At 50.3% G+C, this 27,187-nt stretch overlaps 1 protein-coding gene and 1 non-coding gene across 3 annotated transcripts; both read left to right on the top strand.

Moving 5' to 3' along the window:
- Positions 1–1,275: 1,275 nt before the first annotated feature.
- GOLGA5 (golgin A5) lies at positions 1,276–26,985 on the top strand. Of its 2 annotated transcripts, XM_040975129.1 has the most exons (13): positions 1,276–1,405; positions 2,629–3,201; positions 7,218–7,442; positions 8,569–8,788; positions 10,162–10,285; positions 12,943–13,146; positions 16,256–16,426; positions 18,700–18,828; positions 20,333–20,431; positions 21,849–22,074; positions 22,987–23,092; positions 24,492–24,555; positions 26,347–26,985. In XM_040975129.1, exons 2-13 carry the CDS (start codon positions 2,658–2,660, stop codon positions 26,425–26,427), a joined length of 2,193 nt encoding a protein of 730 aa, XP_040831063.1. In that variant the 5' UTR covers positions 1,276–1,405; positions 2,629–2,657; the 3' UTR covers positions 26,428–26,985. The 2 variants fall into 2 exon arrangements, with proteins under 2 accessions (XP_040831063.1, XP_040831064.1); XM_040975130.1 differs by lacking the exon at positions 1,276–1,405 and having other exon boundaries at positions 1,429–3,201.
- LOC121153293 lies at positions 25,543–25,675 on the top strand. Its single transcript, XR_005883378.1, has one exon. It is a non-coding gene; the product is annotated as a U11 spliceosomal RNA (small nuclear RNA).
- Positions 26,986–27,187: the final 202 nt, after the last annotated feature.

Genomic DNA, 27,187 nt, shown 5'->3' with positions numbered 1-27,187 from the left:
TTAGGGATGGCAAACGTATATGTTAATTCACATCACCTGTTTTGGGGGCCTCCCCACTGCCATTTATTTTGATGTGGAAGATTTAACTCTGCCTCAACATCTTTGCTCTTCATCCCATTGAATGACTAAGAACATTGTCACCGGGGTCAACCGTAGGTTTGAATTCCCACGCTCTGCTTACTCTGTGGACCCGGGTAAGTAGCTAGCCTTCAGTGAAACAGCGTCTTCATCGGTGAATCGGGGAGTGTACTGGTTAGACGTCACTAGCTACGGCTGTGGGAGCAGCAGCCCTGCACCCCAGCAGCTCCTTACGGGAAAGGTTTATCTCTCACTCCCGTGACATGTGAGCTGTGGGCTGCTTCACACTCCTGCAGCCAGGCTGGTCCAGGATCCAGGAGACTCATCAACCCAGGCCCTTGTCCCGAGTGTGACAAGAAGACCAAGACAGCTGGCAGGAACACACAGTGGCTCTGCCAGCCTCTGGCCACATTCTGTTGGCCCAAAGCAGGTCAGAGACCAAGTCTAACATCACCGCAGCTAGAAAGGCCAGCTCAGCCACAGGAGCATGGCAGCCCAGTGGCAGCAGGAAGGACCCTTACCTGGGTATAACCCTTACCTGGAAGAATAAGAATGGGAGAGCCTAGACCAGCAATGCCATCTATCACGGGATAATTACTGCACCTGCCTTACATTTAATGCACACTCAATGCTTGCTTTTCCCCTCCTGAAGGCTTAGCAGATGTTAGATGTCATTTTTATCCCGTCTTGGTGCTACTCAAAGTTCTCCATACTGGCCTGGGCTAATCTGAGAGAAGTCGAAATCACACCCAATATTTAACTTGAAGGTAATCAACACTGAAGGCTTTGAGGGTAAGGTAGATTCCTTAGGCAAGTTAGCTATCTTCTTGGAGTCCCAGTTTCTTCAACGTAAAGATGACGTACGGACCGACGTAGGCTGTAACATCCGCCCACCGGGGACTTGGACACCCAGCCTCAGCCAATCACGAGGCCCGCAGCGAGGCTCCGCCCCCGGGGCGTGGTCTCCAGTGTTGTGCCCGCCGCGTGCAGACCGTCGTCCTGGAGAAGCGAATACGTCACACGCACGCAGGCCCCGCCCCTCTCCGCTCTCGCCGCCGGCGGAAGAGGGGCGGGACCAGGGGCAAGGCCCCCGCGGCCGCCGGCGCCGCCGCCTGACTCACCTGCAGGTGGCCGCTGTCAGCTCCCGCCGATCAGGCAGCTCGAAGGCCACTCTGTTTTGGGGTCCTCGCCGCCCTTCCACGTCTCCCGGAAGAGACAGCCCCGAGCGGTTTACTAAGGGTTGTCCCTTTGCGGGCCGGCGGCCGAGGGCTTGCGGCCCAGGGTGGGGGGCGTCGAGGCTGCGGGCAGGCGGCTCCGGAGTGCCCAGGTGAGGCGACGGCCAGGACCCCCGGACGGGCTTGGCGACGCTGGCGGGGCGTCGTCGGCTTTGCTCTTTGCTGTGTGGGAGTCTGAGGACGGGGCCAAGGGGTGCCCCGGACCGGCAGCCCAGGGTGTTTGTGACGCTGCGTCCTCCTCGCGACCCCCGCCACTAGCACCGTCGGGTGGTCCGGAGGCTCCAGCAGGGTGGTCGGGAGGATCGTTCCTCGCGGCTCCATAGTGTGCGCCCCCTTCCCCATCCCAGGCACCCCATGCCCGAGACTCGGGAAGGGGTTCTGTTGAGGGCTTTGCGCCTCACAAGTTCTCCCCGGATTGGTTGCTAGCGAGGCGGACACCCAGGCCACATAGCCTGCGAGTAGTGTTTGCCCGGTGAAGTGATCAGCGTGGGCGTGTGTGCCAGGGCCTGCAAGACCCATGCAGGTTAACGCGAGAGTGACAAGGAGTAAGAAGTTAAGAACGTGAGTTTTGATGGTTTTCCTGGCCACCGGCGCCAAGCTGCCTTGAGAGTGCTACTGAACTGTAGGACTGCATGGCGTTCAGTATGTTACGAAGTATTTCAGCATCTGTTTGGTTTGCTGTGCGTGGACGCATGCTACAAGTTTCTAAAGGACCCGGTGAAGCCATTGCTACTTAGGACATAACGTGGTTGTGAAAGTCACACGTGATAAACACAGTGTTTACCCAAGAGCCAGTTCATGGAAATTGTGTTCAGCAGTTGGCCTGCTTTGTACTGGGCGCCCGGAATTCACTAGTGAACAAAACTTACCCTATTTCTATCGAATGAAGACCCACTTTAAGGATTTATTTGTACTTAATTACAGTGGCTCCAAAAACATTCTTAGGTCTGCTGGGTAAGACTTGAACCAGTGCATTCCTGGGCGGGGCAAGAGCAGATCAGCCCCAAATAGATGTTTTCCCTATGTTGAGTTGAAACCCTATGAATAGTCATAGTCTTGTGGTAGTAGCAGCCACTAGAATGGCCGCTGCCTATTTGCTAGGCATTTTGCCAAGTCGTTGTAAATATGTGTACCTCCTGCAGAGGAGGTACATGTCTCCTCAATGTTTCTGAGCGGTAGTCGGGTAGCTTGTTCAAGGTTACCCTCCTAGTAGGGGGTGGGGTTCGGATTTTCGTCCTGGACCGATTTGGAAGCCTAATCTTAACATTGACGCTGTGCCAACTACCACATCCGTCATTGGATGTCTGTCTTACAGGGTCGCCGAAGGATTAGCCTGCCCCCATCATGTCTTGGCTTGTGGACTTGGCGGGAAGAGCAGAGGACCTCTTAAACCGAGTTGATCAAGGGGCAGCCACAGCTCTCCGCAAAGAGAACCCCAGCAGCAGCAGGCTCGCAGATGGTGCCGATGTCGGCTATCCCGAACCTCAACAGCAAAATGCAGATTTGACCTACCAGACTGGATCCAAAGCCGCTTACATCTCCTCCGCGGCCGAGAACATTCGAAATCAGAAAGCCACCATCTTAGCTGGCACCGCCAATGTGAAAGTGGACTCCCGGACCCCTGCCGAGGCCTCCCGACCTGCCGAGAGTGCCTCGGTCCCCAGACCTTCTTCCCAGTTTGTGCGACGGAAGAAGTCGGAGCCCGATGATGAGCTGCTGTTTGATTTTCTTAATAGTTCGCAGAAGGAGCCCATGGGGAAGGCGGAGACCAAGAAGGAGAGGAGCAGGACGTCTGTCCTGACTACTCCTTGGACCACGGGCCTCAGTTCCCGCAAGGCCAGCGGGACCGTCAGAACCAGCGAGGAGAATGCTGAGAGCCACAGCCATGGTAGTTAACTGGTGCCCCCTTTCAGAGTGGAGCCGATAGGGTGCTGGCACAGCCTGAACGGCCTGGGCTGAGGGTGGGGCTTGCTGGCACAGCCTGGCCTAGCCCAGGAGACGGTGCTGTGCGTCTGTCTGTAGAGTTTACTCTGCCCAGCCCGGTCTTTCAGGAATTAGACTTGATTCTCCACGACACAGACATGTTGAGAATCTGTTGTCTTAATCAGCTGGAGAAGACTGAGGCTGTGTTCTCTGAATGTGCGCTAGGCCTCTGCGAAAACCATCAGGGCCTGAGTATTCTGAGTAAATAACTAACTGTTGATTCAGCTGTTGATTAGTTTATCATTTCTTCTTGATCTCGTTTTAGTAAGTCATACCTTATCGCTTCTTGGCCTTTTGTTTTCTCCTAAGAACTTGTGCATGTCCTATGCATTTTGAGGGGGATACTATTTATTTGGTTGAGTTTTAAGAAAATAATGGGGTGTCACGGCTGACACCTTCACACAGTCAGCTCCTGCAGATGCCCAAGCATGGCCACAGTGCTGCCTGCTTAGTGTCACCCAGGGCATGCTCAGTACTCACTTTTTTTTCTTTTTATCGGAAAAGCAGATTTACAGAGAGAAGGAGAAATAGAAAGATCTTCCATCTGCTGGTTCACTCCCCAGGTGGGTGCAGTGACTGGTACTGAGCCAGTCTGAAGCCAGGAACCCCAAGCTTCTTCCAGATCTTCCACACAGGTGCAGGGTCCCATGGCTTTGAGCCGTCCTCTGCTGTGTTCCTAGACTACAGGCAGGGAGCTGGATGGGAAGTGGAACAGCCAGGACATGAACTGGTGCCCATATGGGACCTCAGTGCATGTAAGTAGAGAATTAGTCTGTTGAGCCACTGTGCCAGCCCAGGACTGTTAGGAGTGCCCGAGGCTGCTGCAGGCCTGTTTTTCTGTTGGATAGGTTGGTGGAGTTGAAGTGCTCTGCACTGGGTGTGTAGCATGATTGCACCGACTCAGTACGCAGCTGGAAGGGTTGACTGTCACATTTAGAGCAAAGTGGCTTAGAATGCCCTTCTCTCCCAGAGGACCACTGCTAGCCATCTTGATCCTCTCTAGTGTGATTCTTTATGATTTTGTTAATTTCTGCTTTCTTTGCACTTATTTTGTGGTTTCTGTAACTTCTTAAGATAACATGTAACTGATTTATTTTCTTTCTGGAAGCGCAGGGACGTGAACCGGCTTCCATGTGAGATGATGGCACTGCAGGTGGTAGCTTTACCCACTATACTCCATGCCAGCCCCTTAACATTTTTGTCTGTTTATTTACTTACTTGTGAGGCAGAGAAAGAAATTGTGCATGTGAGACAGGCTTTGTTTCTGTCCCACACTGCCTGTGTGTGTCAGCAGATTGGCCAGATCTTCAGCTTGTATGCACCACATCCCATTTGGGTACCTGTTCCTGTCCTGGCTGCTCTACTTCCCACCCAGCCCCCTGCTTGTGGCCTGGGAGGGCACTTAAGGATGTCCCCAAAGCCTTGGGACCCTGTACCTGCTTGGGAAACCCAGAAGATGCTCTTGGCTTTGGATCGGCTCAGCTCTGACAATTGTGGCCACCTGGGGAGTGAATCAGAGGGTAGAGGATCTTTCTGTCTCTCCTTTTCTGTGTTGTTCTGCCTTTCCAATAACAATAAATAAAACCTTAAGAAAATAAAATATAGTGCCTGGCATGGTGGCCTAGCAACTAAAGTACTTGCCTTGCACATTCTGAGATCCCATATGATCACCAGTTCTAATTCTGACAGCTCCACTTCCCATCCAGCTCCCTGCTTGTGGCCTGGGAAAGCAGTGGAGGACAGTGCAAAGCCTTGGGACCCCGTACCCACGTGGGAGACATAGAAGAGGTTCCTGGCTCCTGGCTTCAGATCAGTACAGCACTGGCCATTGTGGTCACTTGGGGAGTGAACCATCAGATAGAAGATCTTCCTCTCTGTCTCTCCTCTTCCCTGTATATCTAACTTTGCAATAAAAATACATAAATCTTTAAAAAAGAAAGCCAGAGCTTGACCCAGCTGAAGTCAGGACCTGGGAACTTTATTCTGGTCTCTCATGGGGGCGGCAAGGACCCAGTCGTTTGAGCCATCACCACAGCCCTGCAACATGCGCGTTAGCAGGAGACTGGTAGGGAGCTGAGCCAGGAGTCCAAGCTCATGGGAGATGTCTGCGCCTAACTGGTGGTTCGGCCACTGGGCTAACTGCCTGTCAGCTCTTAACAGCAGTTTGTATGAGGTATTTAAATCCTGTATGGGGAATGAAATAGTAAAGTAAACCTTACGGCCATCCATGTTCAATACCAACCAACCCTTCCTTTTTTTTTTGTCTGGAAGTGTTTTATGTGAATGGCGAAGTTAGCAGAGAGGGAGAGACAGAGATGTTGCACCTTTTGGTTCACTTCCTGATTGGCTGAGGCTGGGCAGGCCAGAGCCAGGAGCCTGGAGCTCCTTGCTGATCTCCCTGGGGTTGCAGAGGCCTGAGCACTGGGACAGCCTTCTGCTTTCCCAGGTAGTATGGAGCTTAGATTGGAAGTGGAGCAGCTAGGAGTTGAGCTTGGACCCATGTGGGATGCCATTCGTATTACAGATGGCAGCTTAATCTGCTATGCCCCAGTGCCAGCCCAACACTCCCATTTATAAATCTTCATCTATCCATTCCCTACCATTCTGGGTTATTTTTGGGGGAGGTTGTTTTTTCTTTTAGGTAAAGCTTGTGTATTGAAATGTACAAAGGTGACAGCTGTGCGGGTGAATGAGTGTACGCGGGTAACCCACGTTTGTCATGAGAGTTGTTGGCCCCAGCACGTCGCTGTGTTTTTTTGCGATGAATCTTCCCAGTGTTATCTCTGCAAGCATGCATGGATGTCTTCGTTCTCGCCTTTCTAACACTTCGTAAAACTGAAAGCACGGGGTATCCACACTTTCTGATCTGCTTACTACCTTGGTGAGTGGGTCACGTTACGTTCTCTCCTGTTTTTGATTGTTGCGTGGGTTTCTACTTTATGGATAGACCACAGTTTATCCCTTCTCCATGTGAACATCAGGATTGTTTCCGGTTTGGGCTTAGTATCAGTAAGGCTGCTGTGAATGTTTTTGTACTTTGTGTTTTTGTGGGCTAATGTTTTCATGTCTCCTGGATAAATGCCCAGGAATGGAGCTGCTCATCTGTAGGTACAAGTTTAAGTTCACAAGAAATTGTGAAACTGTTCGGTGGTGGATCTGACGTTTTATGCTCCCTCCTGCAGTGTGTGCGAGGCCTGCACCCTCACCAGCATTTGGAATTGCCTTAATTTTAGCCTTGTTAGTGGATGTGTATTGGTTCTCATTGTGATTTTAATTTTCATTTCCTTGATCACCAAAAATGTTGAGTAATTTTTCATTGGATTATTAACCCTTTGTTTATATTAAACATTGTGAAGTGTTGAGCCTTGTCTATTCAGATATCATTTTATCATTTGGGACTAGTTTGTCTTGTGTAACAGTTTTTTCAAAGTTAGTACAAAGCATACACTTGGTAGTAGCAAATTGAGAATCAAGGTGAATGTGAATTCATGAGTAGCATTGGAAAGATGTTTTAGGTTCTGATGCTTTGCTTGCTTTGCTGCAGCATTCTCTTGTGCCTTTCCAGTGTTTCTCAAGCTGGAACTTTCTCCTCCTTTTTTTTCCAAAAACGTTTTGGGGCCAAAGTGGAGACTGACACCTTTTCTGCCTGAACGCAGCCACTCGGACAAACTCTTCTTTCTGCGCCCGGCACTGCAGTCTTGTACTCTTCGTCACCATTTGTTTGTGTATCCAGAGATCCTTGCAGGTCCGTAGGGTCCATTTGTGAGGATGACTTTTCCGAGGCGCTGCGAGACTTTAAGCTTGTGTATGGTGTTTGAGCTGTAGCAGTCCACATAAGCTGGAAGGCATCTTACCAAAATCTGCTAACAGTGCCTTTGTAAAGAGCGTGCCGGCATCAGAAACCCTTGTCCTCTTTTCCAGAAGCCACCAGTAGCCCAGACTCTGCTCCGGAAGAATCAGAGGCCTCTTCCAAGGAAAGTGTATCAAACTCCACCAGCACCGAGCACAGCTCATCTCCTGCCGATGACAGCAAAGCCCATGAGCTGTCTAACCTGCGCCTGGAGAACCAGCTGCTGAGGAACGAGGTGCAGTCTTTAAATCAAGAAATGGCTTCGTTGCTTCAGCAATCCAAGGAGACTCAAGAAGGTAGAGCCTGAGTTAAGTTATATAGGATGAGGAATTTGAATGTCAAAGACAAGCGTAAAACTTAATATCTGAACTACCAAAGATGGTTTTGATGAGGTGTGTTGGGTGGCAGGTGCATACAGACGTAGACACGTAGAACTTGGACTTGGAGCTGATCGCCCTCCCACTGGCCCCAGCCAGAGAAGGCTGCCCTGTTGGGTCAAGCTGAAGCACCCAGAACTGTAAGATGTGAGAGGATCAGGCCTTAGGTACCATCTTGCTCATCTGGTATGTTTGCCGTGAGTGTTCCAGGGCCAGGTTAACGACATGATAGGCCCTGGTTGTCAGGGTCCCAGCACTGAGGTACTGAGGGGCACACGAGCTTCAGATTCCTCAGAAATGGGTGGTGACAAAGGAAATAATCTCATGACTGGGGTGGAGATAAGAGGTGGTAGGTGTGTTACTGCATGGCTGAGAATACAGAAGAGACACAGGCTCACTGTCCTGGATCCTGCAACTACAGGTGGTTAGGAGAGTCTGGATCTGCCAATGCATTTTATTTTTATTTATTGAGTTAGTTATTTGAGAGCGCCGAATCCTAACCACTAGACCACCAGGGAAGCATGAGTTAGTTATTTGAGAGGCAGAGAGACAGACACAGGGAGAGGACTCCCATCTGCTGAATGCCTGCTGTGGCCAGAGCTGGCCAGGACGAAATCTGAAACCATCTAAGTGTTGTTCCTCGTGGAGGGCAGGGATCCAGGCGCTTGGGCCATCATCTGCTGCTGTCCCAGACATTTTAGTGGGAAGCTGGCTTGGAAGTGGAGTAGCTGGGACCCAGTTGCAGTTTAACGCTGCACCATGCCTGTTCTTTGATTGACTTTAATGCTGGCCTTTTGCATCTGCTAGTTTTGGCTCCTGGCTGCTTTCTGACATATCCCAGAAGCAGCAGCGTGGGAGCAGAGATGCTGGCTTTGTGCTCCCTAACCTGCTGACAGTGTGCCACTGGGGCAGTAAAGACTGAAGATGCTTGGAAGCTGCCAGTGTTGACCAGAAGCAAAGTCCTGAGGGGTCTGAAAGGTGCCTCTCTGCTCTGAGAAAGATATGTCTGATCTTGCTCCTATAGAGTGAATTTCGGTTTTCACAGAACTAAACAAAGCAAGAGTGAGGATTGAAAAGTGGAATGTTGACCATTCAAAGAGTGACCGAATGACGCGTGAGCTCCGCGCCCAAGTGGATGACCTGACCGAAGCCCTGGCTGCCAAGGATTCCCAGCTGGCCGTGCTCAAGGTGCGGCTCCAGGAGGCCGACCAGCTGCTGAGGTCCCACACGGAGGCGTTGGAAGCCTTGCAGAGCGAGAAGTCACGGTTGGTAGCTCTGGTAGCAGTGAGAGAAGCACACTTGAATGGTCAGTGGGCAGTGTGATAGGTAGGATATCCTGCCTCAAGAACATGGCTTTTTTGTTTTTAAAGATTTTTTTTTTTAATTTGCAAAGTCAGATATACAGAGAAGAGGAGAGAAAGGAAGATCTTCCATCTGATGATTCACTCCCCAAGCAGCCGCAACAGCTGAAGCTGAGCTGCTCCTAAGCCAGGAGCGCGGAGTGTCTTCCAGGTCTGCCACGCGAGTGCAGGTCCCAAAGCTTTGGGCTGTCCTCAACTGCCTTGCTAGGCCACAGCAGGGAGCTGGATGGGAAGCGGACCGCTGGGATTAGGACTGGTGCCCATACAGGTTCCTGGTGCGTTCCAGGCGAGGATTTTAGCTGTTAGGCTTCCATGCTGGGCCCTTCTTCTTTTTTAATTTACAAGAGGAACATTTCTTCTGACAGTGTCAGAAATACTTGTGGATTAAATGAGCTTGTTGTTTAAACCTTGAGATACAGGCTCTAGATCTAGAGATATTTGAAGAGCAGAGTGTCATTTTTTTTTTTTTTTTTTGTAAGAAGCATGTGGAGCACGCTGATCCGAGAGTCTGAAATCTGAAATGCTGCACCATCTGGCAGTTTTTGAGCCCTGACTTGATGCCACACCCAACCTGATGGGGAAGGTCACAGACAAAGCACAAGCCACACTGAAGCTGATCGTGTATAGTTACTTGCAGGCCTCTGAATTGAGTAGCTAAAAATATCTAGGGGCTGGCACCATGGTGTATTTGGTTAGGCCTCTGCCCATGGGTGCTGGCTTCTCCCGTGGATGCTGGTTCAGCCTTTGCTGCTCCACTTCCAATCTCATGTTCTGCTGATGTGCCTAGGACAGCAGCAGAAGATGGTCCGAGTGTGTAGGTCCCTGCATCTGTGTGGGAGCCCTGGGAGGAGCTCCCAGTTCTAGCTTCCTATCTGCCCAGCTCCAATCATTGTGGCACTTTGGGGAATGAACCAGCAGGAGGAAAATCTTGCTCTTCTGTAACTTTGCCTTTGAAATAAAAAATAATAATAGCCGATAAAATTATTGTCAGGCTATGTTTAATGTGAATAACAAGCAGATTTCGTGGTTATTAGATTTATTTCTACAAGCCCTCTCTGAATCACTTTTGTTCCTCAGCACTTTGGACAGGGGACGCACCATCATATGTGATGTGTGCTGGTATTTGAATGCCTAGAGTACAAATTGCGTTTCTCTATAAAGGAAAAAGCCATCTAAACCTGTTTGTTTGGCCAAGGCATCGTTGTCATGTCTGACTTGCAAGCTACGTCCTGTGCGCCATGACTGTGAGTGATTTCACATGATGTGTTTTCTTTCAGAATAATGCAGGATCACAACGAAGGCAGCAGCCTGCAGAACCAAGCTCTGCAGACCCTGCAGGAGAGACTGCACGAAGCTGATGCCGCCTTGAAGAGAGAGCAGGAGAACTATAAGCAAATGCAGGTCAGACTCCAGGGGTCTGCCTTTGGGCCAAGGAGGAAGGACTTTATACTGTTGCATAATATACTTGTTTAAAAAATAAAGATTATTTAAAAGGCACAGTCAGAGAGAGAGAGAGAGAGAGAGAGAGAAATGTGTCCACTGGTTCACAGCAGCTGAGGCTGGACCAGGCCAATGCCAGGAGCTTGGAACTCCATTCAAGTCTCACATGGGTGACAGCGGCCCAGTCACTTGGGCCACCTTTTGCTGCCTTCCCAGGCATATTAATAGGGAGCTGGAGTGGAAATGGAGCAGCCAGAAATGGAACCAGCACCCAGATGGGCTGCTGGCATCCCAGGCAGAAGCTTAACCTACAAAATGCAGGCTCCAAGTGGTTAATTCCAACAGCATTTCTCACTCAGTCACTGAAACTTCTTTGGGAATATATGATCATATTTAGATTTCATAAAATTTATAAGTGAACACATAGATTCAAATCCCCAAGCTGTTTAAAACATATTCAGGTTTCTAGGAATAGACAGTTACTAAAAAGATTAAGTATACACAGCGCAGGGTTATAGGAGGACTCCTAAGATACAGCTACAGAAAAACGTGCAGGAGTAGTCATACCGTTTTAAATATCATAACCCCAAATTGGAGATGATGCAGGTGCTGCATTCATTAGAAACTGTAGAATACCCAGGCAAAAAAATACTAGGTAGTCATCAAAAAGACTGCAGTGAGCGCTGGCTTTATGGTGTAGAGGGTAAAGCCATCACCTGTGATATTGGCATCCCATATGGGTGTTGGTTCCAGTCCTGGCTGCTCCACTTCTGATCCAGCTCCCTGCTAATGCACCTGGGAAAGTAGTGGAGGATGAATCGCTTGCTTGGGCCTCTGCACTTGGGTAAGAGGCCGGGAAGGAGCTCCTGGCCCCTGACTTCTCTCTGGCCTGGCTTTAGCCATTGTGACCATTTATTTGGAAGATGGAGGGTATGTCTCTCTCTCTCACTCTTTCTCTCTTTATGTCTCCCCCACCCCCACCCCGCAGCCACTCTCATCTCTTCTTTCTGTGACTGCCTTTCAGATAAATTGAAAAATGTTTTAAAGGACCCAAATGTTAATGGGTGCTGCAGTGTGGGTGTTCCTTGAAAACAAGGGGAGAACTTGAGGAGGACTGATGACGGAAAGCCATATAGTTTATAATTCTGTTGATGTGACTTGTCTAGAATGGGAGATGTGTGGAGAAGTACAGTAGCCTGAGTATAGGGTAGATCATTTCTCAGGATTGGTGGGAATGTTCTAGAATTCGAATAGTGGTAATGGCCACACGGCCTGTGGAATGCACTGAACACCACTGAAATGTCCCTTAAAAGGGTGAACTTTATGGCAAGTGAGTTCTTTCAACATATAGTTATTTATAAAGGTTTTCAGCAGTAGAATTGAATGTTAGTTGTTACATTTCAATTTAATTACAATAAAAATTTACTTTCCGTTAGATGCCATTCACATACTCTGTGGACTTCAGTGGTCTTGTTATTTCACTAAAACAGGAAGTGACTGGATCAGAAGTTTCTGGGCTTCTGGTTATTGGCGTGTAATTCAAAAAGCTTTCTGATACCACAGTTTTCTGGTAAAGGAAGCTTTTGAGAATAAAGCTAACGATTTTGAGATCTGGAATTTCTTTTTCCTTTTTTTTTCTTAATTGTTATTTGGAAGGCAGAGTTGCAGAGAGAAGGAGGGAAAAAGAAAGATTTTATATGCTGGTTCACTCCCCAGATGGCTATAATTTTGGCTTATTCAAAGCTGGGAGCCCTGATCTTCTTCCAGGTCTTCCACATTGATGCAGGAGTTGAAGAACTTGGGCTGTCTTCCACTGCTTTCCTAGTGGAAAACCAGAGAGCTGGATTAGAAGTAGAATAGCCTTTAGCCGGGAGTTGAACTGGTGCCCATGTAGGGTGCTGATGCCAGAAAGGGAGGATTAGCCTGTTACACCATGGTGCCAGCCCCCAAACTGGGATTTATTTCTAAATGGACAAAGAGGGAAAAACTGGTAGTGTATTTTTAGAGTGTTTTAAAAGCTTTTAAGCTAAAACAAAGAATTACATTGACTATTGAAATAAGGGAACCATTAGCCATGGTACTGTGAAGATCTAGCTGTTGACGTCGTCCTCCCAGACTTCATAGTTCTTTGTAGCCTTATTAGCCGTTGAACATCACATGCGTCCAAGGAACGAAACTAGACTGACAGAGAGCTCTCCTGTCTGTCGTTTCTTTTCCTCTGCCTGCCCAACAGATGAGCAAGGAGCTGGATTAGAAGCGAAGCAGCCAGTTCTCAGACTGGCACTTGTATATGTGATGACATCATTGCAAGCAGCAGCTTAACCTGATACCCTCTGGCTGCCTGAAAGTGCCTAGTGTTGGAAATGCCAGTTTGGGGTGGGGGCAAGGCCCTAGGGGGCTGCGTTTCTAGCAGACTGCCTCTCTGACCTTGGGTCCTTGCCCTATTTGGAGCCACAACGTTAGATGTCCTGTTCTCACAGGTGAAGTTTTCTCTTCCCTGTGACATTGTTGGGCTGAGCTGATAAACTCTGAGACATTTGAATGAATGTTGTAAGATGTATGTCCAAGCTAGTAAGTCAGCATGCTATAGATCTGAAAGAGAATGTGAACTTTCACAGAGTGAGTTTGCTGCACGTCTTCATAAAGTGGAAGTGGAGCGTCAGGGTTTGGCAGAAGCAGTAACCGTGGCGGAAAGAAGGTGCTCGGAAGAGAAGAAGCGAGGCGATGAGCTGCAGCAACAGGTCAAGCTGCACAAGGCCAACCTGGAGTCCTCGAAGCAGGAGCTGATTGACTATAAGCAGAAAGCCACGCGGATCCTCCAGGTAGGCACGAGGGCACACATGCAGTGTAGGAGACACAGCATGGATGCTGTCACGCACCCTGTGTGCCTCATTTCCGGTGCTGTGTTCTGCCCAACTGTTTCCACCAAAGATATGGGGCCTTTCATTTTCCCTCCCTTGTAAAGGATGTGTCCTGCCTGCACCCAGTTCACGTGTTGCCCTGTCACTTGCTCCCTGTGACGCCATAAGGGTGGTAGGGTGCTATCTGACTGTCCCCTGGGACTCTCACAGCCACATGCCTCCCCACATGCCCAGATGACCCTGCCCTCAGCCTTACGGCTGTTCTCCACCTCTCTTTCCTACGCCTTGCAGCTGAGGGAGGACGTGCAGGGTGGTCCTCCTGCCTGTGGGTCGACTCACTCCTCCCACGTCATCTCAACCTTTCTGCACGATCCATCTCCTTTCTTCCCGCGCACAGCTCCCTCAGCTGTTTCCTTCGTCCTTGTGTTTTTTAATGTTTATTTTTATTTATTTTCATCGACTTGAAAGAATGAGAGAAAGAAAGGTATCTTCAGTCTGGTAGTTCATCCCCCAAATGCTCACCAGCTCAAGTCAGGAGCTGGTGTTGTGGCACAGTGAGGCTGCCATCTGATGCTGGCATCCCCAATGAGCACCAGTTTAATCCCAGTTATTCCACTCTCAATGCAGCTACCTGCTAATGAGCCTAGGAAAGTCACAGAAGATGACCCCAGCTGCCTGGGTTCCTGCATACACATAGGGGTGAAGCTGCTGGCTTCCGCCTGGCCCACGCCTGGCTGTTGCATCCATTTGGAGAGTGAAACAACAGATGGAAGATGTCTCCTTCTCTCTGTCTTAACCCTTCCTTTAAAAAAAAAAAACCTCATCTGAGTCTTCCACGTGGGTGACACCGGCCCATGATCTGCTGCCTTCTTGGTGCGTTAGCAAGAAGCTAGTTTTAGAGGGAGTATCTGGGACTCAAATGAGGCATTCCAGTAGGGGAGGCGTACTGGGCCGTGGACACTCCAGCCGAAGGCTGCCTTCTGCCTCGGTTCCTTGTGGAAGAGCAGAGACCAGCTCCGGGGACTCCCACCTGCGGAGAAGCAGCCTCTCGGCTTTGAGACCTCTTTGAGCTACTTCCGTCTCCTCTTTTTCTTGGCGGACTTAGCAGGACCATTGCTGGTATTCCATCTGTATTTCATTTCTTGTGAACGCGTTAGCCTTCACTAGCTCAGAGCATCTCTGTGCCTGCTGTTTCTGGGCTGTCCTTGTCTGGGTGGCCATGCACTTTGAGGCTGAGCACTGAGGTGGTTCACCCCTCCGCTTCTTGAAGCTCCAGTCTTCAGGCCACTCATCACAGCCTGGCTCTCTAACCGCTCCTGCCGCTGTCTGGCTCCCATGGGCCTGTTTCCCAGTGTACAAAGTATAGCGGTCCTTTAACCTCCATTCCAGCTACTCTGGTTATTTTTTCTACCTTGCACTGGCATAATTGTTTCTTTCTATCACCTGTGTATGACTTCAAGTGACTCTCCAACGGTAGTTTCAGAGCCCAGTTTCTGCGTGCTGTGCAGGGGTGGGGGTGCCCACCCCCAAACCAACTTCCTGTTCCTTCTCTGATATGGTAAATACTTTTGTCATCTGGTAGTAAAACTTGAAACCCCAAGGTTGTTTTCTTTTGCTTGTTTTTCAAAGATTTAATTGAAAGGCAGAGTGACACAGAGAGAAGGAGGGACAGATCTTCCACCCGCTGGTTCAGTCCCCAAATTATGTAGCCAGCTGAAGCTGGGAGCTGGGCACACCATGGAGGTGTCCACTCGGGTGGCAGGAGCCCACGCATGTGGGCCATCATCTGCTTTCCCACACACTTTGACGGGGAGTAGGATTGGAAGCAGAGCAGCCAGGACTCAAACCGGCGCTCTTGTGGGATGCCTGGTGTCCCTAGCAGTGGCTTAACCGGCTGCACCAAATGTCCACCCCACCCCCACAGCCATTGTTCACTGTGTCCCTTTAGCCCCCCACTCCCAGCTTTTATCACACCATGTCTGCTCTTACTGTTGTGTCACCCACAACAGAGTGTTGCTTCATTGAAGAAGGTGCCCCTTGAGCACCCCACTATTCTTGAGGTGCTGGGACCAGAGCTGAGAGAACCCAGCACAGTGGGCAGCTCTGCCTACCTGCTGTTTCTTGTAGCCTAGCAGATAGGCTGAGCGTGGCAGCTCAGAGTCCGGGCTGGCCAGGAGCCAGGCCTCGGGGGCCTGCGTGCAGTGCAGAGGGGTTTTCATCTTCTCCCGGGGTGATGGGGGAGCATGGCGTTCTCGAGTTTCGGGGGGCAGCAAGAGGAGGCATATCATGTGTCCCTACACAGGGCCTGCTGCTGCCCGTGAGCAGAAAGGGGAGTGGGGTCAGGGACTGGTAAGATCAGAGGCTAGGAGGTGGTCCTGAGAAACCCTGAGATGGCGGCGGGGCTGTCTGAGGGCAGGGTCAGACTCCTGAGTTTTGACCGAATGGGCAGAGGAAGAGAGCCGGCCGACAGCAGAGACATGCTGAGGAGGGAGTAGGTCCGGGTCTGGCCGGGGATAACCCATGGTTTGGCCCTGCCCACTGAGTTGCCAGTCACAGTGCTTCCAGGAGACCCTCTCTGCTTTGGCACTGCTGTGAATTGTCCTCTGTTGTGCCTCGCTTTTAAAATTGTAGTCATACTCAGCCGGGTGTGGTAGCCTAATGGCTAAAGTGGCACTTCTGGGTCTTCCATGCAGCTCCATCCCAGCCTTCCGTTCACTGCCTTCCGCTGAACCTTGAACTTCCCTCTGCCTTTGCGAGACAGGGAATATCGTCCAAGCCACAGACACTCTGTTGCATGGAGCACAGAGCCAGACTCACTGTAGCTGCTCGAGTGAAGTGGGGTGGGTGACTGTTACAGCAGGTTGCATCTAGAGACTGAAATCCAAGGCCACCGTGCAATGAGGACTTCTCAGTCTAACCCCAGGGATATACTGACCTGTGGGTCACTAGAATTCCTTGAGTGACAGAGAACACTGAAGTGCTTCCGGAGTGGGCTCCTTTCTATGTGGCAGGTGATATTGGTACACACTGTGCTTTACTGAAGCATAATTCTTTGTTTTCCTTTTTTAAGTCTAAAGAAAAACTGATCAACAGCTTAAAGGAAGGCTCTGGCTTTGAAGGTGTGGACAGCAGTACTGCCAGCAGCATGGAGCTGGAGGAGCTTCGGCATGAGAAGGACATGCAGAGGGAGGAGATCCAGAGGCTGATGGGCCAGATCCAGCAGCTCCGCTCTGAGTTACAGGTGAGAGCACAGCGGCCCGGCCTCCTGCCAGCACATGACCCTGATCCTGGTTACAGTGAGAGCACAGCGGCCTGGCCTCCTGCCAGCCCATGGCCCTGATCCTGGTTACAGGTGAGGGCCCTGTGGCCTGGCCTCCCCGCCAGCCGGTGGCCCCATCCCTGTTACAGTTGAGGGCGCTGTGGCCCGGCCTCCCCGCCAGCCCATGTCCCTGCTGCTGGCATTCTGAGAGAACAGAGCTGTCTATCACTGGGCACTCAGGATGCCTGCAGCCCAGGAACAGCTTAACTAGCTGTGCCATAACACAGGATGGAGGACTTCTCTCTGACTGTGCCTTCCAGATAAAGTGAAAATAAGATTGAAAAGAGCAAGGTTCATTATCCTGCACTGTTTCCTTACCCTCGACTGTCTCCTGTAATCTTACGTTAAAAACTGCCAGCTTAAGTGAAATGAATGCTCTGATTTTACTTTTGGATTATAGTCATTTCTAGTCATTTGGATACAGTAATTAGTGTAGTTTGGAGCCGACACTGCGGTTCTGCAAGCAAAACTGCTGCCTGCGGTACTGTCATCCTGTGTGGGTGCCAGTTTGGGTCTCAGCTGCACCACTTCCGATCCAGCTCCCAGTGAAAGTTGGCCCAAGTACTTGGGTCCCAGGCACCTGCTGGGGGACCCAGGTGGAGCTCCTGGCTTCACCCTGACCCAGCCCTGGTCAGTGCAGCTGTTTGGAGAGTGAACTAGTGGATGGAAGATCTCGCTTGCTCTCACTCTCTCGCTGCCCCTTCTATCCCTCCCCACCCTCCATCTCCCTAACTCTAGCTTTCAAGCAAGTAAGTCTTTTGAGAAAGAAATCTACCAACTGGCTCACCCCACATGCCTCTCAACAACAGAACCTGAGCCAAGTCACAGCCAAGGCCCTAGAGTCCATCCAGGTCTCCCACAGGTGCAGGGACCCAGCTGCTTGAGCCATCACTGCCACCTTTGTGCGTGTTAGCAGCAAACCGCAGTGGAAGTGCAGGAGCCGGAGGTGAGCCAGGCAATCTGGCGGGGATGTGGGGGTTCCAAACATCTAACCACTACACCAAAATCCTGCCCCAAGGCGTTTATTTGTTTTGTTTTTAATTTTAAAAAGTCTTGGGCTCACTGAAGCCTCTGCCTGTGATGCTGGCATCCCACATGGATGCTGGTTCAACCAGCAGTGTGTGGGCTCCTGGCATTTGGGAGAAGGGATTGGGAGGTGAGAAGGAAAATGAAGGTGCCGATTTTAACCCCTTGGACTACATGGTTGGATTTCTGCTTAACCCAGATGAGGAAAAATCTCTAAACTTCCAGCTGGGCTCTCTGCCAGTAGTAGGTGCTGAAGGAAACCTGGAAGGTGATTTTTGGGTTTCAAGATGTAAATGAGATGATAGTAAAACCACTGGCCAGCTGAAGGAACCACTGTGCTCTGACCACTACTGGGGTCACTGGTCTCTGTGCACCCCACCCAACATACTAGCTCTCAGCTGCCTTAACGGGGAACTGGTGCCATTCAGCCCTTTGGAGTGGGTGATTCTACTCTAGGTGAGATTGTTGGCTTTTGACTGGAGGCGTTCACTTCCTCACGAGCCAGTGTGCCCATTGTGAAAACCGATGGCTTGGGCGCTGCCAGATGCCCTGTGCCATCTGGTACTCTCGTGGGTCAGATGCTGGCTGTCTGCCCCTGAAGGCTGAGGCTGCCTCTCGCCTCCTGCTCCTTTCAGTGCCTCCTGGGTCCAGTTGACAGTGCATCATGCAGGGGTGCTTCAGTTTGTGGAAAATGAAATCAAGATTATTTTGATGCAAAAATAATTTTAAAATCCATGAATTAAAAGATTTTTCTCACTTATTTGAAAGGCAGAGCTACAGAGAGAGAAGAAAAGATAGAAGGGTGGATCTTGCACCTCTGGGTTCACTCTCTGATTCGCCACAGGCTGTGGCAGGCTGAGCCTGAAACCACCTTCCCACACCTCACGTGGGTGCAGGGACCCAACACCTGGGCTACCCTCCCACTGCTTCTCCAGGCCATTCACTGGGAGCTGGATTTCGAAGTGAAATAGCTGGGACTCGAACCAGTGCCTATATAGGTATCGGTATTGCAGGTGATAGTCTAACCCACTACACCACTGTGCCCACCCACAGTTGTTTCATCATGGATATTCTCGTGCACTTTTTTCAAGATCCCCTGCAGGTTGCTCGATGACTATGGGGCTGCGTGGTTAAATTGCTGTTTTCACACACAAGCTGCTTCTTTGTAGGACGCGGAGGCCCAGCAGGTGAGTGAAGCTGAATCGGCGAGGGAGCAGTTACAAGATCTGCAAGAGCAAATGGCTGCGCAGAAGGCATCTAAGCAAGAGCTGGAGACAGAGCTGGACCGGCTGAAGCAGGTGAGGCTGTTTGCTCCTGAGGAAGACTCGTCTTCGCCGTCAGAGGTGGCGGCCTGGCCTCACTGGGCAGCACCTGCCTGTCCAGCCCTGTGAGGAGTTTGTGTTTTTCTTTAAATGGTAATGGGGGTTGCTGAAGATGACACAACCAGTCGGAGAACAGACTAACCGAGGCTTCCCGTGCAAGAGCCGCATTGTTCCTGCTACCTTGTCCTAGAGCTGTGCCTAGAAACCTTAGAATTGTGCTTGATTACTTGGGTGCACCAGCAGTTTATCACAGTACACGGTGCAGGAACAGTAAGCAAGTACATGTGAATACAGATGTAACACGCTGTTAGTGCCGTGTGACTGGCAAAGCACGCTTGGATTTTTTATTTCATTCTTTAGTTGGCAGTTAAGCTTCCTGAATCTAAATATTTGATTTGTTTAAGTTTGTTTTTTTTCCCAAAATTGAAAGAAGAGGACACATGTGATCCATTCAATTCAAGGCAGACAGTTACAAAGCATGGACTCTGTGCTCTGTCCCATGGGGACAGAAATTTAGGTAACATGCAAGAGAATTTGTAAAAATTTATTTTGGAAGACAGAAGGAGAGGGAGGAATTAAGACAGATAAACAGCCTGCTGGTTCATAAGATTTATTTTTATTGGAAAGGCATAATTACAGAGAGAAGGAAATATTCAGAGAAAGATCTGTCTGCTGGTTCACTCACCAAATGGCTGCAGTGGCCAGAGCTGAGCTGATCTGAAGCCAGGAGCCAGGAGCCTCTTCCAGGTCTCCCACACAGGTGCAGGGTCCCAACGCTTTGGGCCGTCCTTGACCGCTTTCCCAGGCCACAGGCAGAGGGAGCTGGAAGGCAAATGGAGCATCTGGGACACAAATTGGTGCCCATAAGAGGTCCTAGCACATGCAAGGCGAGGATTTAGCCACTAGGCTACCAAGTGCTTGGGCTCCTGGCTTTGACCTGGCCCAGCACTGGCTTTTGTGGCCGTTTGTGAAGCAAATCAGTAAATGATCTCTCTAACTTTGCCTTTCAAATAAATAATCTTTTTCTAAACTGAAAAAGTCAAAGCATGGGCCTGACACGGTAGCCTGACAGTTCAAGTCCTCACTTTGCACATGGCAGGATCCCATATGGGTGCCAGTTCTAATCCAGCGGCTCTGCTTCCCATCCAGCTCCCTGCTTGTGGCCTGGGAAAGCAGTCGAAGGCTGCCCAAAGCCTTGGGATCCTGCACCGATGTGGGAGACCTGGAAGAAGTTCCTGGCTCCTGGCTTCAGATTGGCACAGCTCTGGCTGCTTGGTGGGGGTGAATCAATAGATGGAAGATCTTCCTCTCTGTATATCTGACTTTCCAATTTAAAAAAAAAATCAAAGCACAGGACCACATAAAGACTTGATTTGATAGCAGGTATTTTTTCCACAAAAGTGGAAATATATAGAGCCTGGGATGCCGAGGGTGGAGAGGGGGTCTGCGTTGGCTTTCGCTTATTCTGCACACACTGCAGGAGCTCCGCTATGTGGAAGACGACTTGTATCGCACCAAGAACACACTGCAGAGCCGGGTTAAGGACCGGGAAGAAGAAATTCAGAAGCTCCGGAACCAGGTAGGACTGTGGGTGCCACCTCTTTGCCATAGCGCATGCACCTGGGGCAGGTGAGAGGCTGCTGGTGCACAGCCCTTGCCTGGCGTGGGAGTTGCCGTTTGCTGTGCTGTGTGCCTTGCTTCCTGCAGAGGCGTCTCGCAGCCGAGGCCCCAGGGCGGCGAAGGACCCTGTCTTCCGGAGCTGGCAGGTTCAGTGCGGTCCTGCTGATTTCTGGCTTCATAATCGTGTTTTCTTTGACCTAATAAATAATCGGATAATAAATCTTCCTCGTTAACACCCTGCAGTTCTTTCATAAAGCCACCAGGATCCTATTTAACTCTGAAAATGACAAGACATACAGAAAGGGACCCTGTGGAGCCAAAGCCTTGATCGTTCATGGAATCGTAGACTCATCCTACAGTCTTCCCTTGTCCCTCCCTTCCCTACAGTTAAGTGATTGTTTATACAGGCTCACGAATCATTTAAATAATGAAGGACAGTTAAGTCTTGATTCTGTAATAAGTGACTCAGTTTAAGTTCTGCAAAGTCAAATCATTTTAGTCTTAAGTGCTCAGACTTCATAGGAGTCCATGATTTCAAATGTTTGAAAAATGTCTCAGTTTTTGTAGGAATTGGGAAGAGCAAGCTGGGTGCTTCGTTTCCTGCCGCTTCCCCCACCCGTGTCTGTGCCCTGGACAATCAGAGCAAAAGCTTCCGGTTAGCTAAAATACTGTGCTGTTTTTGTTAACCACAGATTTCTTTTGGATATTTTTCATCTAACTAGGACAGGAAAGTCTTTGTTTCATGGAAGGTTAATTACAATTTAAACAGAGCTCAGCGTCCTGTCCTCCCTTGGGGCGCACTGCTGCCAGGCCTCCTGGGAGACCAGCATGTGAGCTAAAACTCCAGCTGCCTGTTTGAACATGTCTCATTCTTTAAATCTGTTGTATGGGAGCAGATGAAAACATGCAGGAAAATGAATCATAATCCTTATCTCCTAATTAGACTTTAAAGTTAACAAAAACTGAGCCTGGCGCAATGGCTCAGTGGCTAAATCCTTGTCTTACATGCACAGTTCACCTCCTGGCTGCTCCACTTCCCATGCACACCCCCCCCCCCCCGACTTGTGGCCTAGGAAAGCAGTCGAGGATGGCTCAAAGCCTTGGGACCCTGCACCCATGTGGGAGACCTGGAAAAAGCTCCTGGCTCCTGGCTTCAGATCAGTGCAGTAGTGGCCGATGTGGCCACTAAGGAAGTGAGTCAGAGGATGGAAGATCTTCCTCTCTGTATATCTGACTTTGTGATAAAAATAAAATAAATCTTAAAAAAAAAGTCAACTGTGACTGCCACAGTTGACCTGTGCAGATCCTGTCCTGTGACTTCAGGATTGAATGGCTTCCGTCTTGGACGATAAACTCATGAACGCTTTGCCTTGCAGCTCACCAATAAGACCCTGAGCCACAGCAGCCAGTCCGAGTTGGAGAACCGCCTGCACCAGCTGACGGAGACACTGATCCAGAAGCAGACCATGCTAGAGAACCTGAGCACCGAGAAGAACTCCCTGGTCTTCCAGCTGGAGCGGCTGGAGCAGCAGGTGCGCGCGACTGCAGGCAGCACCAGCAGCGGCTCCTCCATTAACATGTCTGCATTGGACAGCGGTGAAGGTAACAGAGTATGTCGGACCAAATCCTGCCATCTGCACAGGATTCTGTAAACTTATAGGAGTTTTATTTGAAAAGAAACTTCATCCCTTAAAGGACTCACTTTCTCCCGTGTGAGGTCTGGGCTGTGTGGTGTGTGGTGCTGTGCTTGGCGAACTGGATGGGTGGGCCTGGGCGAGGAGGCGTGGTCAAGATCCTGAAACGAAGTGCCCAGGAGACAGAGAAAAGACTCAGCAGGGTAGGAGCGTTAGGGCCAAACTGGTCTGCAGGGAATTTGTGGGCTCTGATTCTAGCAGAGAAATCAAGATTCTCAAAATACATCATCAGAAAGAAGGTGAAGACTGACTGTCCAGGTGAGCCAGCAGAACTGGCCCTCGGAAGCAGGATAGAAACTGGAAACTGAGAGGAAGGAATAAAGTTTCGGTGCAGAGTGGGTAGAAGGAAGAGATGGGGAGATGGCAGGAGAGGGGGTGGCAGTGAGGGCAGCGACTGGGGTCACAAGCTGGCTGTGCTGGGGTGGAGGGCCAAGGCAGGGTGTGGACTTCAGGTGGGATGGACACATCTGGGAGGCCTCAGCTTCCTGGGGTCTCTGCTGCTAGCCAGTTCCAGGAACAAAGGGGCCATTAAAACTGACCCTTCACTGACACCTGGCATTGGGTGTTTCTTAAGTTGTTGCTAAGAGTTTTCTTGAGTTTTAAATGTTTCTTTTTATAGATATGGAAGTTGAAACATTTGTATAACCACTTGTATCTGCCTTTTCTTAGTGGCCACAATGGTTGAATAGTCAATGGTTGAATAGTCAATGGTTGAATAGTCAGCCTTGAGAATTGCTTCCAGACAGAATGTGTGTCCAACTACTGTTCTAGAGAGTTGATTTTGGTGTCAGTATGTTGATCTAGTTTCTCGTTTAAACAGCAACACGTCTGCGAAATGTTCCAGTTCTCTTTAATGACACAGAAGCTAACTTGGCAGGAATGTATGGGAAAGTTCGTAAAGCTGCGAGTTCCATTGACCAGTTTAGGTAAGCAGTGCCAGCAGGATGAGTGGTGGCCGCCAGCTGTCCGAGTTTTCTTGTGGTTTCAGTCACAGGAGGTGGCACTGGCCTTGCTCGTTTCAGTATATTGTGGTGTAAAACATTGCTTCATGAGGCCTGCTGGCATCCGCATTTGTTGGAGGCGATTAGCCGTGACCATTCCTGGTCTTGCTGCAATAAACTCTCAAAGGAGCTGTGGTTGAATGTCATCAGAAAGGCCCCTCCCTGATGGGAAAGTGGTTTATCCCAGCATGCTACCACAGGCTCAGCCTATGGGGGGCGCTGTGCTCAGACCCAACTGTGTTTTAGCTTTTTTTTTTTTTTTTTTTTAGATTTATTTATATTTTATCTGAAAGTGAGATATACAGAGAGGGGGAGAGACAGAGAGGAAGATTTTCCGTCCATTAATTCACTCCACAAGCGGCTGCAATGGCTGGAGCTGAGCCAATCCAAAGCCAGGAGCCAGGAGCTTCTTCCAGGTCTCCCACGTGGGTGCAGGGTCCCAAGGCTTTGGGCCGTCCTCCACTGATTTCCCAGGTCACAAGCAGGGAGCTGGATGGGAAGAGGGGCTGCCGGGATTAGAACTGGCACCCATTTGGGATCCAGACACATGCAAGGCAAAGACTTTAGCCACTAGGCCACCACACTGGACCCTACTGTATCTTTTATAGATACCACCCAAATCATAAATAGTGTAATCATTGTGTACGTTTATATAATTCATTTCAAGTTAGCAGGAATTTTCCTTATCATGAAAGTATTTGAACAGTTTACATGTACCCTTGATAAAGTCCATGTTTAAACAACCTGCTGTACCCCTCTTCCTCCTGGGGTTTGTAATTCAGCAAGGTTGTAATGAACTAGCACGGAGCAGGAATCTTTTCTTACCGCTGAGCATCAGAACCGAGGCGTTCAGCAGCTGGAGGCTGAGGCATTGAGACCCCTGAAGCTCCCGATCCCAGTTGCACAAGCCCCTGCGTGCTCTGCGTGTCGGGCAGTCGTGCTCACCACACGGCCCAGTTTGTCGCTGGAGAGCCCACGTGTGAGGCAGGCCCGTGTCAGCGGCCGTGAAAGTAGCAGAAGGTGCGTGTCCTCGTGGGAAGAGACATGTCACCAGGAGGCGTGGCCGTGAGGTCAGGACGTGCACCCGCTTCCCCTCTCGCTGCCCAGAGCCGCCCCGTGTTTCTCCAGCCACGAGGAAGGGCTTTGCCAATCCCTCCAACATTTCCACATGGTTGTTTCAAGGTAGCACTTGACAGCGTTCTAGGAAAAGCACACTTTGCCAGAGCTCCTCTGAATGTTGAGCGGGGGGAGTAGCTAGCGTCGAAGCCCGTGGGGAGGCTGTGTGGCCTCTGACTCTCTTCTCTCCCCCCGGCCACCTGTGCAGCATCCGCCTGGGCATCTTCCTGCGGAGGTACCCCACTGCCCGCGTGTTCGTCATCATCTACATGGTAAGTGCCTGCGTGCCCAGCTCTGCACCCGCTCAGCTCAGCTGTGGCCTGAGCAAGAGCCGGCAGTCCATTTGGAAGGGGAGTAAAGGACTCACTGTTGATGTGCAAGAATTCTGAAAGTAGATAACAGTTGTTCGTGTCTAGAGTAGAAAGAGAGGAAAGTGCAGGCCAATCTGCAACCAGGAGCCAGGAGTTCCTTCCAGGTCTCCCATGAGGATGCAGGGTCCCAAGGCTTTGGGCCATCCTCTGCTGCTTTCCCAGGCCACAAGCAGGGAGCTGGATGGGCAGGGCAGTGGAGCAACTGGGACACAAACTCGTGTCCAAGCTGAGATCCATATGGGATCCCAGCACTTGGAGGTGTAGAATTAGGCAAATGTCAAAGTGCCACAGTCCCTGGGCTGTTTTCTTGAAAAGAACCTTCTGAACAAGAAGTACCCTCATCATCCACTAGAGGGAGGAGTTATCCCTTCAGATAGAAGGGAGTGTCTGGGACTGGCGTGATGGCTCAGTTGGTTAGTCTTCCACCTGTAGCTCTGGTATCCCATATGGGCACCAGTTCATGTCCCGACTGCTCTGCTTCTATCCAGCTCCCTGCTAATGTGCCTGGGAAGGTAGTGGCAAGTGGCTCAAGTCCTTGGGCCCCTGCACCCATGTGAGAGACCTGGAGGAGGCTTGGTTGAGCTCTGGCTCTTTGGCCATTTGGGAAGTGACCCAGGAGATGGAGTGTCTCTGTCTCTCCTTCTCTCTGTAAGTCTGCCTTTCAGATACAAATCAATATATATAAAAAAGAGGGAGTGACTGTCAAGATTCAGAGTACTTCCCCCCCCGCCGAGGGGCCAGGTGTGGGGGACTCCTGTCGGTGGGAGACGTGGAGTGTTGCCATGAGAGCACCGTGGGGCACCTGTGGGGCCCAGTCATCCTCCGACACCCCACTTCCCAGCTCCCCTTCCCCAAATCTTGGCTAAAGGTTTTGGAAACACCAGTCGCAAAAAGGGCCTCTGTCATACGCGCACACGTAAGTGGCTCTGTCTGCTCTTGGTGCGGAATCAACACCACGGAATTTCGGAAGCATCATTTTTTCATTTCTGGGCAGCTGGTCATCATTGATCCTCGTGCCATAAAAAAAAAACAAACAAACAAAAAAACACCAATCAGAACTATTCTTTCTTTCTTTTTTTTTTTAATCATTTTTATTTAAAAGGCAGATTTACAGAAAGAGAAGGAGAAACAGAGAAAGATCTTCCTGCTGGTTCACTCCCCAGATGGTCTCAACAACTGGAACTGGAGCAGCCCAAAGGCAGAAGTCAGGGACTTCTGGGACCCAACACACTGGGGCCATGCTCTGCTGCTTTCCCAGGCGTATTAGCAGGGGCCTGGATCACAGGTGGAGCAGCCAGGACGTGAACCAGGGCTCATATGGGATGCTGGCTCTGCAGGCAGAGTCTAAGCTACTACACCACAGCGCCAGCCCTCAGAGCTGTTGTAAATGCCTTTCCTACCAGTTTCTTGTAAACCTAGCACTTTTAACCAAGCTCTCTACTCTTCATTATAGCCCCTCGTAGGTCCTTCATGCCCCCATACGTGTGAGTGCAGGCAGGTCCGGGCCCGCCTCTCCCGCAGCACTCTAGACAGAGAACACTTGCCTTCCTCGAGCGTTCCGTTTCGTTCCTTGGTGGGTCACCCAGCGACCGTGCAGAGACCCGTGCGGCCCTCAGAGGGTGCACAGGCTGGCCTGCCCGCGGTGCACCAGCCCTGCTGGCTAAGCCGCACATTTCTCTCTCCTTTCCTTAGGCTTTGCTTCACCTCTGGGTCATGATTGTCCTCCTGACGTACACGCCGGAAATGCACCACGACCAGCCAACCGGCAAATGACGGCAGCCCCGTTGTCTCAGCCACAGCTTGTCTCCCTCTAGACAGGAACCCCCGGGACAGCCAGCTGCCTGACCCGGGGAGGGTGTGCACAGTGGATTGCATCACTACAAGCCTTTGACTGTCTAAGTTATTACCCAAGGATTCCACTATTAAATGTTCCCCTTGTTTCTTTCAAGTGTGAACTTCTAAAACAGACAGTAATTAATCAGCTCAGCTCTGCGTTTCTGAGTTCAGTGTATGTGTGTGTGTGTGTGTGTGTGTGTGTGTGTGTGTGTGTGTAGAGAGAGAGAGAGAGGGAGACAGACACAGAGACCCAGAGAGAGATTGAGCTGGTTCACCTGTGTACAGACCTTCCTGGATTTCAGGTCATACTGATTATGGGTTACTAATCAGGGCAACTAATTGTACTTAAAATAATAAGTCTGCTCTTTTGATAATCCATTTGGCTTTTATATACATCTAGCTCAGCAGGTGGAGGTGTGCGTTTCACATGGTAGAGGCCTGCTTGGCATGAATCCTGCAAATGCATAAATAAACTTGTGCATTTCTCTTTGTTTATATCATGCTTGTCCCTCGCCATTAAATCTGTCCTTTCCAGACACACATCTTTGAGCACTGGTGGCCGAGCATGAGGTGACCGCAACCTGAGCAGGGAACTCCGAGGCTGGAAATGGAGGTGGGAGCTCATGTCCGGCAGTCCCAGCCCAGCTGTGGCACAGCTGCTTCCGTCCAGGGCAGTGGACCCGCATGGTTCTGCACT

Source organism: Ochotona curzoniae, unplaced genomic scaffold (genome assembly GCF_017591425.1).
Source record: "Ochotona curzoniae isolate NIBS_2020 unplaced genomic scaffold, NIBS_Ocur_1.0 contig_2688, whole genome shotgun sequence".
In the NCBI taxonomy this organism is placed as follows: domain Eukaryota; kingdom Metazoa; phylum Chordata; class Mammalia; order Lagomorpha; family Ochotonidae; genus Ochotona; species Ochotona curzoniae.
Note: the sequence above shows the minus strand (reverse complement) of the source record. Positions and strands in the feature narration are given on the sequence as shown.